Source organism: Dendrobates tinctorius, unplaced genomic scaffold (genome assembly GCF_039654945.1).
Source record: "Dendrobates tinctorius isolate UK_male_01 unplaced genomic scaffold, ASM3965494v1 ptg000351l, whole genome shotgun sequence".
NCBI classification, from domain to species: Eukaryota; Metazoa; Chordata; class Amphibia; order Anura; family Dendrobatidae; genus Dendrobates; species Dendrobates tinctorius.
Window position 1 is genome coordinate 2,937,230 of NW_027362017.1, and position 15,250 is coordinate 2,952,479.

At 40.2% G+C, this 15,250-nt stretch overlaps 1 protein-coding gene across 1 annotated transcript in view; it reads left to right on the forward strand.

Annotated features, from left to right (window-relative positions):
- C3 (complement C3) overlaps window positions 1-15,250 on the forward strand; it is an 89,253-nt gene that overhangs the window by 8,387 nt on the left and 65,616 nt on the right. The window contains exons 4-15 of the mRNA XM_073562453.1: window positions 359-429; window positions 1,072-1,166; window positions 3,347-3,429; window positions 3,523-3,610; window positions 5,497-5,599; window positions 5,779-5,899; window positions 9,566-9,681; window positions 10,273-10,419; window positions 11,535-11,738; window positions 14,059-14,250; window positions 14,440-14,601; window positions 14,702-14,831. Coding sequence (XP_073418554.1) covers window positions 359-429; window positions 1,072-1,166; window positions 3,347-3,429; window positions 3,523-3,610; window positions 5,497-5,599; window positions 5,779-5,899; window positions 9,566-9,681; window positions 10,273-10,419; window positions 11,535-11,738; window positions 14,059-14,250; window positions 14,440-14,601; window positions 14,702-14,831 — 1,512 coding nt within the window. The remainder of the gene's footprint in view (window positions 1-358; window positions 430-1,071; window positions 1,167-3,346; window positions 3,430-3,522; window positions 3,611-5,496; window positions 5,600-5,778; window positions 5,900-9,565; window positions 9,682-10,272; window positions 10,420-11,534; window positions 11,739-14,058; window positions 14,251-14,439; window positions 14,602-14,701; window positions 14,832-15,250) is intronic.

The following is a 15,250-nucleotide window of genomic DNA, read 5'->3' on the forward strand; positions in this document are numbered from 1 at the left end:
GATGCAAACCCACAAATAAAAAACAGTGACATTCCAGGTTGTGAGGTGCCAAGGGGGAATGAATACTTTCACAAGTCGCAGTAGGTGTTTTGCTAAAGGGATCTTACTCAGTTTGGTTGTCTAATGAGGTTGACACAGACAGTTAAGTTAAAAAAAACATTAAATAAATAAAAAAGTGACTCACATAACCATCCTTGATGCACCTTCATATCGCCTCCCTTGTTCCCTGCCGGTCTCTCCACTTTCTGACTATCCACAGCGGTGATGCATTGTGTACATTCACCGTCACTGCTAGAAAAAAACTCAATGCAGCCTCCTTTGCTCCATTTATCTTATTTTTTCTGTATTTATTCCACAGTTCTCTACCGCATATTCTCTATGAACTACAAGATGTCTCCTGTCAACAAGGCTGTGATCATTGAGTTTCTGGTAAGATCACTGTATCCTTTTCATATTTATGATCAAAAATAAATTCAAGAAACTAAAGTTCCCAAGCAGAAGCTAAATAACAATAATGTCACAAGACACTACTGTGCCACCAAAGCCGGAATTGGACAAAAAACATATTTTATGGAAATTAAATCCAACGGTAGAAGAACATCGCCTCGTGGTATTGTGATCTTGATTTGGGTAAAGCCACAAAAATAATGTGAGGACCTTGAATATATTTAAATAGAAAAATTAAAATACCATGCCATGACTACTCAAATAAAATAACCCTTTTGTGTGAGCTGAAAACCTACAATCGGAAGGAGACCAAAGCGCCATGCTGTATTATACTTACAAACTTACCGTAAATTAAGGACAAGTCAAGCATGGTGGAGGAAGGTGATCACGAGATACCCTTCAACATTGGAATGTACCCAGATCACTTCTGGTTCCACATTCTTAAAACATATCCACAAAACCCTTTGCGTATACCAAGTTACTTAGTCTGATCCCATAATGACAATACGATCATTTCTATTATTACGTAATTATAATCGTTTTCTATATGAGGCAAATTGTCCCAAATTATATTACTTTTACATCCATTACATTAACTGCTTCAATTTCTTGTTTTCTATATAGACGCCTGAAAATATAATTGTTAAGAGAGATACAGTCAAAACTGAAGGAGAATCTGGTATCATTTCCTTATCCCACAAACTACCAGAACTAGTGAGGTAAATATCACATTTCTTTCTCAGACTTGTAATTTTGAGATATTAGGGTTTGATATAGGAAAAGATTTTCACAACCTCATTTACTGTAGAAAAGAGAGGCCATGAACAAACGTGGTGGAACATTTGGAATCATATCCTGGCCAAGTCGAATACATACATGGAAATGTTAAATCCTTGTCTAATCTGTTAACTACACTATTTCTAATCAGTAGATATAAGCAGACCAATTTAATGTGAATTCAATTTGTGTTGAAGTGTTAAGAATTTGTTAAACCCAGTGAAGTCAAACAATTTGTGGTTTGTTTATAATAAATCATCCAAAAGGCCCATCGTCATTTTGCACATTGCAGAAGATTACATCACTTCACCTCGGGCTGACTTACAGATATTATGTAAATGTATAGTACAGCCAATTGATAGGACTAATATAGCCTGTATAAAAGCAGAATCAGGGAACGCAGCTGCCATTTTGGGGAGAATCTGGATAGTCATAGGACGTCACACTCAGCCATAGCCATAAAATACTGATCAAACTGTACAATTAGTGTGTGAGAGCACAGCAGTGGAGAAGTTTTGTGTGTAGTGTAAAGAAGCTGTAACGTGTCTCCACTATCTGTGGACGGGGAGTACTCACTTGGCTGGTCGTTGAGGAATACGCTGGAACACTCAGGGATAAAAAGTCCGTTCCCTTTATAAAGGCACAACATAAACCGAAGCTCAGGTACTTGGTGATATACAGCACCCCGTGCACCGTCCGGCAAACATTCGGCTCTACAGTACCCACGGTCCTCACTGAGCCCTGGAGTGCCTAATACAGATTAATGTCCATTAATTGTCCGTGATGACTGCACCAGTTCCCGAATACCTCTTAACCTCAGAGACATCCACTCCAGAGGAAGTTCACAGGCCTCCTCATCCTGGCTCACTCTAGCCAGCACTGCCACGCCTGCTCAAACACACAGGCTCCATCTTGTATGTGCAGACACATACCCTGGGGTGGGGTATGTAGGTGACTGGACCCACCTAGCTCTCCAAGTCAACTGGAAGCCTTCCCAATGTATAGTAAACCCCAGTAGTAGATCTGATGAGCCAAAACAAGCCCAGGCTTCCATCACAGAGCCACCCACCTCTGTGATACATACATCCCATTAATCACATGGCCAGTCGCCATACCACAAAAGGAAAAGAGAAACGGCAATTGGAGGCTTTAGAGTAGATTTCTATTGACAGTGAATCAAATTTCCTGGCAAAAATAATTACAGTTGGGGAATAATATTCGCTTATCTCTACTAATCAGATAGAACATTTCCCAGGAGCCATATGACACCACCCATTAGTGATTGACTGCCCCACATTTTTTCATGATATTTTATTGTTATTCTTCTTCTTGGGGTCATTTCCGTCTTTTTCTTGTTTGTACTTGCTCAGACACGCACAAACAGGTGTTTCAATTTTGTATCTTTTATCATTACGAATATAATAGTGTATTAATGGCACCAGGTAGTGTCCATAAAGATAGGTAATGTGGTATATCGGCTCACTCAGCTGCACTCGGAGGTAGACACGGGAACACTGCGGCTTGAAAGATGCACTTAGTTTATTTAGTACGGCATAAACCAAGGTTTAGCACAAAATAAACACGGCCCTCTGGGCAAAAACAGCAAAGTAAAACAAAAACAGTAGATCAAGGTACAGTCTTTCCTCCTCAGGATACAAACCACTGGAGAATCCTCTCTCCAGACACACAACACCCTCGCTTCCCTTGAAAGTCAGCTACTTAAACCCTAGACCATGTGACTCTTCCATCATGTGACTGATCATATGACATCACACAGGTCCTGTCAGGCTTTGTAGGTGGAGATAAGGTGGACAATCTCCCACCTGCTCTATGAATGTCCACATAAAACCAGCCCATTTATGCAACTTTTAATTTAAGCCTCACAACACTTTAGTGTGCTTGAGGAAAGTACTCTGGCTTTATATCACTGATGCCATTAGCCTTAGTGACACACATCTTCCCTCCAGTACTTTATTAGTGACTTTGTCACAGAACCTACAGTGTTTATAAAGAATGGCATACAATGTAATACATATAATGCTAATATAAAACAAAATTATAAATGAAAGTGCCAGGCAGTACTCGAATAATAATATAATGCCATATTGATCTACTCCTCCAGTGTGGGTGTATGGACCATATCAGCAAAATTTGAAGATTCTCCACTGCAAAATTATACCACAAACTTTGAGGTGAAAGAATATGGTAAGAGAATATTGTTTAAAGACATAAGTGTAATAGCAGTTTATAGTGCATCCATCAGGTATTACCATCAATGTCTAATTTTCTTCCTTATAGTCCTACCAACATTTGAGATTTTGCTGATTCCGGAGCAGAAATACTTTTATGTCGATGATCCTGAATTCATAGTGGACATTACAGCAAAGTAAGTTCAATACGGATGAAACATGTGAGTGTTTGAAAAATGACACACAGATCTAAAAAGACAACATGCAACTTCTTGTTGGAAAAAGGAAATATATAAATAATTCTAATTTAAAACAATAAAACAATTCCTAAAAAAAAAAAAATATCTAAGAGAAAAAGTTGGCCAAATCAGGAATCGTGAAATGTCTATCTGGCATTTGTTTGGCAAAAAAAAAGAAAAAAATTGGATGTTTGGTTCTGGACAGAGATAAGCAGCTGCTAGAGTCTGGCAGAGTTTTACTACCCGCTCCTCATGTCTGTTGAGTGATGAGGAGGAGTTCAGCCATAAACCTTTGTAGGTGCAGTAGATGAATCCACTCTGTAATCCATGCACCCTTGGTGCAACCCTCTGTAAGATTGTGACAGTACAGAATAATTTAGGAACCAAGCCAACAGACGTCCACCTTTAGGTTACTTTATTGATACGCAAAGAATTTACATGCAACGTTTCGGCTATGCAGGGACTTTATCAAGCCATAAAACTCATACTTCTTATGGCTTGATAAGGCCCTGCATGGCCAAACCGTCGCATATGAATTCTTTATGTACCTATCAAGTAACCTAAAGGAGGACATTTGGTGCCTTGATTCCTTGATTTTTCTATAACCATTATATGAGTGTTCAGCCTTATCCCATGCTCAATCTTTCGCAGCGCACTCCACTGTTTCTTGGCTTCCTGTTGCCATGGGACGGCTTGTTCCTGTTGACTTACAGTTCATGCTAGCAGCACGGTTGCACCGCTGACCCAAGCTATGTGCTGCAAGCAGAGGCAGCTTTGCTTCTCTAGCATCAGAGGAGTGTAGGGGCACTGAAGCTGCCCAGAACCATCTTCATTGGTGGTGGCTAGAGATGAACATATCGATTCACGAAGGATTGACCGTGAGCAGAATTTCCTGAAAGTCATGGTTCCATGAGAATTTGAACACTTTGAGATTCAAGTAATGAGGATCACAAAAAAAAAACATGCCCAGCACCATTTCCCACACTGCTAAACAGGACTAATGACATTTTCTGTTGCCACATGGTCCTTTTCATAATGCCCTGAAGCTATGGCATCACATGGTCAACCCCAGTTTATCGAGCAGATTATCATATCTTGTACAGTGGTGGCCAGTGCCTGGGTTATCTGAGTGCAACAGTTTCTGGTGGATTACATTGCTCTCTCTCTGTGTGATTGGCTGCAGTGGTCAGATGACTAGAACAGCTCGTCATCAGTCACTCCCATGGAGCCAGTGCTGGATCCAGGAGGGTTATAGGTGATGAGAATTCCTCTGCTTCTTATCCTCAATATACCTATACCTGATAGCAGAACATTTTTCAACACTGGACAATTATTTTAAGTGTCACCTATCTCTAGATTATTAAAGTTTGTATCTCAGTAAGAAAACAGTGACTTTATGACACTTTTAAGCTGTTAAAATGTAGTTGGGGTATACAATTCAAGGTTCTTGAAAGCCAACATTCTAGATAGTCCAATCTAAAGAATCTTCTTTCAGCCTATCCATTGATATATTAGTGATGAAGCAAGGCAAAGGGTCCTTCAATGATTTTAATTTGGGAAATCCCAAAAATTGGACTTTTATACATCAGATCCTTCATTAACACCAAGCATGAGCTGGAGAGGTGCCTGATGCCTGTTCATTTCCATAATATAGTGAGAATCTTCATCTTAGCCAAATATGACCGTAAATGGTGGAGTTGTAGCTGCAAAGTCATCTTATGTCTGTGGCCGGCCTAATTACGGTGTTTATGAGTACAAGTGCTTCTGATATCTGCATATCTTCACCATCTCACAACTCCATGGGTTATGATATCGGTCATCTTTGTTTTGCTCTTTAACACCAGGTTCCTCTATGGGAAGTCTGTAGAAGGTACCGCTTTTGTAATATTTGGGGTCAAGAAAGAAGATGTAAGGACCAGTCTACCCAATACTCTGAGACGGATTCACGTAAGGAAAAATATTTCTAAATCTAAACAAGATCGTATTTCCTTCTTTTTTTATATTAGAAGGAATTTGGGAAGTTTTTGCTTCGAAAATATTTTAAGATTCTTGCAGGAAATTTCTTGATCTTTTTAAAACCATTTGTTATTAATCTTCATTTTCGATGACCTTTATTGATCCGTTAGATTGAAGATGGTGCAGGGACTGCTACCCTGAAAAGAGAAGATCTTGTGAAGAGCTTTGTCAACGCTGATGATATGTTGCAATATACCTTATACATGTCGGTTACTCTTATCACTGATTCTGGTGAGTGTGTGGAGGGGGAACATTAAAATACCAAAGTTCTGAACTTAGATATCAGAGTTACTTATGTACATATTTGTACAGACATATCTTTTTGTCTGTTTTTAGGCCACTTGTATCTAAAACTCTATCAGACTAAGCATTTTGGTCATTTACCAGCGTTGCTTCGGCAGAGCATTTTCTGATCGAAAAGAAAAACATTTTTTTTCATACCTGAGTTTAAAAAAAAAATCTTATTTATTTAACATTCTTTAAAAAGTTATTTTGTTGCAGACAATGAAAATTTAGAAAAAATTGAAAAAAGGACAATTCTGCTCATCACTTATGTGTTAGGCTAGTTTTACACTAGTGTTTATTCCACGCAGCGCACGGTGCTGCTAAGCCCCGCCCCCTGCCAGCTCCCTGCCGATCTTTAGCATAGGGTGCGCAGATCGTGCGCTGGCCGTGCGCTAGTAGGATTTTGGCATGCGCTGCGCATTTTTGAAGGTGCGCCGAAATGCAACATGCTGCGTTCAGCGCACACGGGTGCACCTTCAAAAGTGCGCAGCGCACGCCAAATTCCTACTAGTGCACGGCCAGCGCACGATCTGCGCACCCTATGCTAAAGATAGGGTGCGCAGATCGCAAGCGTCCATGTGCGATAGTAGGCTACGATGACTGGATGGGGCGGGCAGGGAGCCGACAGGGGGCGGGGCTTAGCAGCGCCGTGCGCTGCATGGAATAAATGCTAGTGTGAAACTAGCCTTAGCGATAAGTATCCCAGGAGACTTCAAGGGTAGACAATCTGTGGTCTGTTTGTGGTACACGGAGAATGACCTGCCCTTTAGGTCAAATGGATCTCAATGGTCCAAAAAGGGATGTTCTCCAGCCCCAAAGGAAAGCCTTTAAAGGTAATCTGTCAGCAGGTTTTTGCTAAATCATCTGAGAACAGCCTCATGCAAGCAAAGAGAAGCTGAATCCGACAATGTATCCCTTAGTTTACTGAGTATAGTGGTTCTGACACAATCGGAGTTTTTACATTTAGCAATGCAGCAGAGCTGAGGAAGCAAACTCCACCCAGTCTAGGCTCTGTATAGACAGTGTCCATAGACAGTGAGGATTCTATCACAGGAGGGGCATGTCAGACTAGCTTGCTGTGTCACAGCAATAATAAGCTCCTGGTGCTATAAAAATCACTGTAAGCAAACCAAACCTCGGAGCTTGATAAGAGAGGCATTGCTAAAATCTGTGTTTTAACCCCTACAAAATGCTGTCTTCACATTACATAGCATAAGCCTACCGACAGATTGCCATTAATCATATAGAATAAAAGAATAGGAAGAATGTGCACACATAAAAAAACAATGGTTTTGCGCTTCCGGTTAGAGCTATGATTAAGGGTTTTTCTGTCCAAAACTCGGAAGCATTATGGATTTGTTTAATAGGGGCACAGTTTGCCAATTTTTTTTATCTTATGCGAGTAAAGGCTAAGTTTTAACTATTTTTTGTTGGTGCTGGAGAACATCCCGATTTGGCCCATTGATAATTTCAGCCTATAAAGTGTAGTCGCAATAATTTATGTATTTAATGAGTAATTAGAGTCTTGTCCACTACTTTAAAATGCTTTATGAATAGACCCCGGGTGGGAAAAGAAATAAAAAAGAAAAAACACTTTCTCATCTACTTGTCATGTGCCACTTCTCTGTGCGGCGGCTAGCAACTCCCTTCAGGATTTTGGATTCCTCTTCTGGCAGGAATAGTCACATGATTGCTGTAGCCAACCAGAGACCACTGATTGATTCCATCCTTAACATTCTGTCTGAGCAGAAAAAAAAATGATTCCTCCTGCCCAAAAGAAGGATGTCTGTAGCAGGGCAATGAAGTGGCATCTGTCAGGGAACTGAGTATAGTTTATTTTTTTATTTTTGCACCACCCTGGGTGTATTAATAAAGTGCTTAAAAGTAGTGGAAAACCCCTTTAACCAAATTCAAGAAAAGTTAGTGATGGAGATGTTTTCTAATAGGTCAATTGGTTTCCTATAAAAGTGACCCAGAATGAGGTTATTATAAATAGTGACTGATTCGATATTTTATGCAGATAATTGACAGGTTAGACTTTTTAGGACATTACAAATTACATCTAATAGTCATTTAAAAAGTAACCATTGTTTTAATTTTTATTTTGTAAATCAATATTATACATGAAAATAAGCAACTTTCTAATTTATCTTATTAGAGAAATCCTCCTGGACCAATCATTCATTCTCAAAATTCTCAAATCACCGGTGAAATCTGTATTCAGTGAAGACAGATTGTTACATTACTGGGATAGAAGACGGTTACGACTGATGAGATTCTATGAAGACGAAGAAAGGTGGAGGAGGAAGACAGAGCTCATTCCTCCTCCCCCGCTCTCCATAGAATCTCATCAGTATCCACTGTCATCTTCTATCTTTTTACTGCTGTGAGGTAGCGCTGTCATTCAAGTAGGGGATACTCGCTCAGCAGCCACAAAATCAGATCTGGCACAGGTTTTCCATAAACTCATAACAGTCCATGCGGTTTATTCAGCAGCATAAACCCTTAGAAGCAACATAAAGTTCATATAACAGCATAGCGTCCATGACAGAGTTCAGCTCTGTAATCCCTGTGGTCACACAGGTTAAGCATACACAGGCTTTCTAGCCTCAGTTATCTCACCCACGTCAGGGTCACTCATGATTCCTTTAGCATACTGCAGACATCCATTCCCTCCAGGGAACTATCAGGCACATGCAGCCATTCAGCACAGCGTTCACTTCACATGCTGTTAGCCAGGAAGCCCCATCTCAGCGGGACCTTCCACACTGGACCAACCAGGTCCCTGCATTCACCACCTGTGACCTACCCCGGCCATCATATATGGTCCGGAGCCACGCCCACCGGGTCACATGACTATGTCCTCATCACAGGTCCTTGACCCACTCACAGTCTTTTACTATAGTGTACTAAACACACCCCCTGGGTGGGTTTGTAGGTAACTAGGACCACCCGTCTCCCTAGTTACCTGGAGACTTCTCCCTAACACATTGAAACAAAACCTCAGCAATATCACTGCTGATCATTACACACATCAGTCTCCATCTCAAGGCCACCCACCTTGAGATACATAATGGTCATTCATGACTCTGCCATTCATTCTCTCTCCTCGGACATCCACACAGCGCCCCCTAGCAGACACAGTGGTCACTACACCACACTGCGAATATCAATAGTCGCAGATTTTACCTGTAAATTGAGAATGAATGACCAGTCATGCCTGAGAAAGAAGCCATTTTCTCAGATAAGATATATTACCACATTTCTTATCATCACTGTGCTATTGATTTATGAAATAAAAATTAAAACGATGGTTACTCGTTAACAGAGTTGAGCGAATATGTTCGGATTTAGTCGCCGAATCTGAATTTGTGCCATATCGGTACCCTATTCATGCCGAATTTATGTTTGACAATCGAATCTGAACATATTCGGTTATTTTCACTTCCATTGACTCCAACGACATTCGGCTTTGTTCAGTGAATTATTCGCTCCCGATCATAACCGGAACCGAATTTTGAAAAATTCGCTCAACTCTACTCTTTAAGTGTTTGATTTTCATCCCTAATCGTAGCCCTGCATTCACCTTCTGAACGCCAATCTTTCTTTTAGGCAGTGAAATTGTGGAGAGTGAACTGGAAGACATTCATATTGTGAAATCACCATTTAAAATACTATTTACCAAAACCGCCAAATATTTCAAGCCTGGAATGCCCTTCGACTTTATGGTATGTAACCCTTGTTGATCTACATTTACGTAAGTAAGTCCATAATTCAGACGTGTGTGTGATGATACCATAATACATTTCTCATTACCATCTTGGACATTAATGGCACAAACTCAAGGATATGGAAGAGATGTGAGTCCCTACTCTAGAATCGGCAGCTCAAGAACAAAGCCTCGTAAAATTTCTAAGAAGAAGAGGACTTTAATCTACAGGTCTCTGGAATTCACAGGCTGTTGGACCAATGCTATAAATCATATTTATAAATGAGTTGCACAGTTTTGAGACCGTATATACGCATTATTAAAGAATGTATACAGATGAAATCAGACTTTTGTATAGAATAGATATTTTTAACCAGGTAATAAAGCTGGATCACAAGTACATTTCTATTCCGTGAATTATTTCAGAGTGGTTGTTACTTCTCCTCGAGAAGACTATGGTTCCTCAGGTGGTTCTAAGCAGGTCACTTTGAAGGTCTATTTTTTTTTTTACATTCTCATGTGCCCTCAATTTTAATAAGGACCTAAGGAGCAAATTCCATGGCTTTTACTCTATAAATATTTCTCATACATATCTTTTTTTTCCCCCAAGGTGTTTGTGACAAACCCTGATGGTTCTCCAGCAATTCGCGTCCCAGTCGTGACTGAACCAACAAAAGTGGAGGGAATTACAGGACCGGAAGGAACGGCCAAGCTGACATTGAACACGGCCTCAAGTATAAGTTCACTTAAAATTACTGTGAGTATCAGCAAATTATTGTGTTAAGTGATAAAAAGAGAGAAATGAGCTGAAGATGACTCAACACTGATGCAGTTGATTGACAGGTCTATCTCCATACACTTAGATGACAGAGATACCTGTCTATCTCTTGCAGTGACACTGGGAGAAGCCGCCAGAGATGGAGCATTAAAGTTTATTTTCTCTGAAACGCCTAATTGTTTCTGAGAAAAATATGACTGGCTGCGATTGTGCGGCCAGACTCGGAGTTCTGGTGCTGTTGGTTGGGGCAGCATGAATCCATGACAGGTTCCCTATATACAAGCATGAAAAAAGAGACAACTTTCCTATCTATTTTTTTTATGTTGCTCATAGAGACAGGGAATGATCAATGGTTGAGACTAATATAGAAAAAATAATGACGATTGAATATTGTAAACTGATTCTCTGAAAGAATAATATACAATAAAAAAATTAAGTCTAAAATGTCCTTGTCTCTGAATTTTGCTAACCTGGCTTTAAGGATAATTTCCACCTTGTATGTTATTAGATGACATTTTACAAAATTATTCTTAGTTTCTGCGACCCAACTGTTTAGTGCCTTAGGGTGCTTTCTCACTGTGCTCAGCCACGCATTCCTTGGCCCAAATCGGGGTTTGCGTCTGCACCCCCCTCAAAACGGGATTTGGGCAAATGGGACAACGGGGCCATAGGCTTGGGTGGTGCCAGCAGAGCAAACATGCGCCCTGTCGTGCATCATTTTTGGGAGTGTATGCCTACTGGAGGCGGACACGTAGACTTAGACTGCATCTGGGTGTCCACCCCCAGTAGGCATACATGCCCGATAATGATGTAAAGCAGAGCGCACATTCACATTATAGTCTATGGCTTCGGGGGCGTATGCATTCGAATCCTATTTTTCGTTTCGTTCAGACACAAGCCCTGACGGGGCCACTGAGTGGGTGCCTGAACGCAATGTGAAAACAACCTTTGTCCTAGGTCTATAGTCGTGATGGTGCAAAATATGGCATCCGGTGATCAGTGGAAATAGGCAGTAATAAAAGTATCTTTAGATTTTGACCAGAAGGAATATTAGTTTTTTTTCCCTGTATTCTTTCAATCTTTACTGATTACAGGTGAAAACAGCAAGTCCTCAGCTCCCTGCGGCCCGGCAAGCCACAGAATCAATGACAGCCACTGCTTATCAGTCCAGTGGAAATTACTTGCACATTGGTATCACCTCGGCAGAAGTCAAGCCTGGAGATAATCTTGCTGTAAACTTCAATATTCGCAATAACAATGCAGCCTTACAGAACCAGATCCAGCACTTCACCTACCTGGTAAACAGCTTCCATATAATCCACAACTCAATATTGTCACTTACAGGGTGAACTTCACGGATTATCTAGGGGCTACCATCTTTAAGGCTTCAGTCACACGTCTGTTTTCCACAGACATGTCCTACATATGGTAATCACGGATACAGCTTGTGCCCATTAAAATCTGTGTCCATTTTCAATCATGGCTCCAAATTGCCCAAACAAGTCTATGAGTCCGTGAAGATCATGTCTGCTGTCCATATAATTTACAATACAATGGGTAGAAGAAGATTTTCAATATTTTCCTTCTATGTGAAAATCACTGAAGAAACAACCGTTAAAAACGGATGAAAAACACTGATGACACTCGGAGTAATTTTTTGCAAAAGTGAAAAGTCACTGACGTCTGTATAAGGCTTTACAGAGGTTAAAAAATGTTTTATTTATGTAAAAATTTAGGGATGTTCCCATCTCCAAGATTTTATCCCAATAGGTAGTATGTATAATAATAATATTAGCAAATATCTCCAATTAGAAATGGAGGATAGTTCTTTTGATTAGCTATGTCGCTTACCTCATGTGCAGGGCATTGCAGTAGCTTAGGTATCCATGGTTACGAGCACTAACAGCTAACTAACTGTCACTATGTGAGCGTTCATAACCACAGATTCTTAAGGGTAAGTGACATAACGAATCAGAAGAACTATACTACATTTCTAACTAGAGGTATTTCCTTATATTATTGTTAGACCTCCTACATATAGGGATAGAAGTTGGTGATGGGAATACTCCTTTAAGGTTATTGTACCTTAAAGTAATTAAATAAAGCATTAAAAGTACAAAACAAGTGCAAAAAAATGTGGCTAAATTAGTAGACAGGTAGAATGTGAGAAAGAACCCTGCCTTGAGGGTTTACAACCTCCAGGGAAGGGGAAGAGTAAGGTTACAAGCTGCTGATATATCAATGTAGAGGCAGCAGGGTTTTTTAATGTTGAAGACTTTCCCGAGATTGTTTTTTACTTTGAATAATGGTAAAAGATTTTAAAGGTGGGAGAGAGTCTCACTAACTGAGGTAGCAAGTTCCGGAGCACGGGGAAAGCACGGGAGAAATCAAGATGATAGTTGTGTGGGGAGCGGAAAAGAGAAGAGCAAACAAGGAGGTTTTGTTAGAACTGGAGTTGATATGTGAGGAGCTGGCTGGCAGAAGATTAGGTCTCAGATCTACAGAGGAGACAAGTTATGGACGACATGATTAGTATTTTGAGCAGAATTCTACGTACACTCGGAAGCCATTGAAGGGATTACAAAAGAAGAGAGGCATAAAAATAAAGAGCAGAAAGTGTATAAATCGGGCAGCAGAACCCTTTCGTAGGAGCGCAAGGGTTTTGGCCGAGAGCTCATATAGAAGGACGTTATAGTAGTCTAGATGTAAGTTGATGAAGGCATACGTATTTTGAAGGACAAAGTGAAATCAAAGGTTGCACCAATATATAAGGCTTGAGAGACTACGAAAAGTGTGGCGCCATTACTAGAAGTAGGCGGATATGATTGAGCGGAATTAAATTTTACTTCACTATCACAAAACTAGAGTTGCCACCTCTTTGCTGAGCCATTAGCACCATCAAAGGGTTTAAAAATAAAATAATACTTATATTCACCTAACCACTAATTGATCCAGCCCACATGTTCCTCACCGTCACCCACCTGACTTCATTATATCTTTTTATCGTTGCTGCTCACGCTGGATCACCAGGCCTCTTCACAATAGGCTAGGACTTGTGGCTCTGAAGAGACCAGGGATGATTCTGTGCAATAGTGTGTAAGGTTTTGGTTCACATCATGACATCATAACCTTATATGCACCTGAGCAGAACTCAAGGATTCGGCGTCGATAAGAAATCAAGACAAAAATCGGATGGTGACTGTGACTTTATTATGTTATGTTTAGTATGCTCTGGGATCTAGAGAGAATAACTTCTCTGCAAATTCAAATTCCATAGAAAATTAAAGCAAACATGAAAATTAGAATTTTGCCAGATCCGATCATTTTATGAGGCATAAATGGAAAAGAGTATTGGTCTCAGGAAAGAGCCTTGAGGGACACCAAAAGAACGGGACATATTAGAAGTGAGGTAGGTGAGGTGTGAGAAAATCAAAAGAGGGTTAAGTTTATCATCGAAAGGTATAAAGTAGTTTATATGAGGATGGAGTGGTCAACTTTTCAGAAAGCAGAGGACAGTTCTACTATGGCTACATGGCTACCAGCACTAAAGTGTAAGATGTTTTGTGTAATCAGATGGATCCAAGTTTTGGTTATATCTTTTGTTTTTGTGCTTTTTAGGTCATGAACAAGGGCAGGATACTTAAAGTGGACAAGCAACCTCGGTTGCAGGGTCAGACCTTGGTTACCATGTCTCTCCCCATCACAGAAGAATTTATTCCATCCTTCCGCCTAGTTGCATATTACATTGTTGGAACAGAGATTGTCTCAGATTCCATCTGGGTGGACGTAACAGACTCATGCATGGGAACGGTGAGCATCATACCTAAAATATAAAGGTTGTTGACTTTCTGCGTGATTTTATAAGCTTCAGCTATTAAGAAGTAAAGAGAGACAAGAGGTATGAGATAGTTGAAGAGGCTTGTTGATTTTCAAACTGGTCACAGAATTTTGCTATAGAGAAAATGTTTACTGATATACCCATGTTATACTGTGAAACAGCTGTTGGTGACCGGCAATGCGGAACGAGACAACAAAGTGCAAAACCCTGGTTCTTCTATGAAATTGAAACTGCAAGCAGATCACAAGGCCTATGTGGGACTGGTGGCCGTAGACAAAGGTGTCTTTGTGCTGAATAAAAAATATAAGAACTCCCAAAAAAAGGTGAGGTGCCTAGGTAAATTGCAAATTATAGTTATAGAAAATTGAGCAAGTGATGCGTTATTAAGGTTAAACATTATCCATGTCCGCCTTATCTGTCTAGGTGTGGGACTCAGTGGAGAAATCAGACATTGGCTGCACACCTGGGAGTGGTGCCAATAGTATGGGGGTGTTTTATGATTCTGGATTGGCCCTGCAATCAAGTTTCCAGAAAACAACCCAACAGAGATCAGGTATAAAAAGAAATGTTTTATAAGAGGAGTCCTCAAGGAGTTAGTATGAAATCAAAATGAGAGTAGAGTACAGGCGTGAGATTGAAAATATCCAGAAGATGAGAGTATGAAGCGGAAATTAGTAGGGTACGGCGTAGGTCGTGATGATAAAGGGTAAAAATTTCATTAGAAAAGGCAAGGTGGGAGATGCTTTGAATATGATGTTAGGGATATGGAAAGGTAAAAGGCAATGGGGATATCTTGGAGGAAAAAATATTAAGATGAAATTTTAGGAGAGGCATATGGGGAACTTCCAATGAAAAATGGTTAATCCTTAGTGGTAGTCTTTCACTTCCAAAGATCAAATTGAACTATTTAGATCTTCATATAAAGGACTCTGCCCCTATAAAAGTCATAATGGTACTGTAGAACTTACTAAT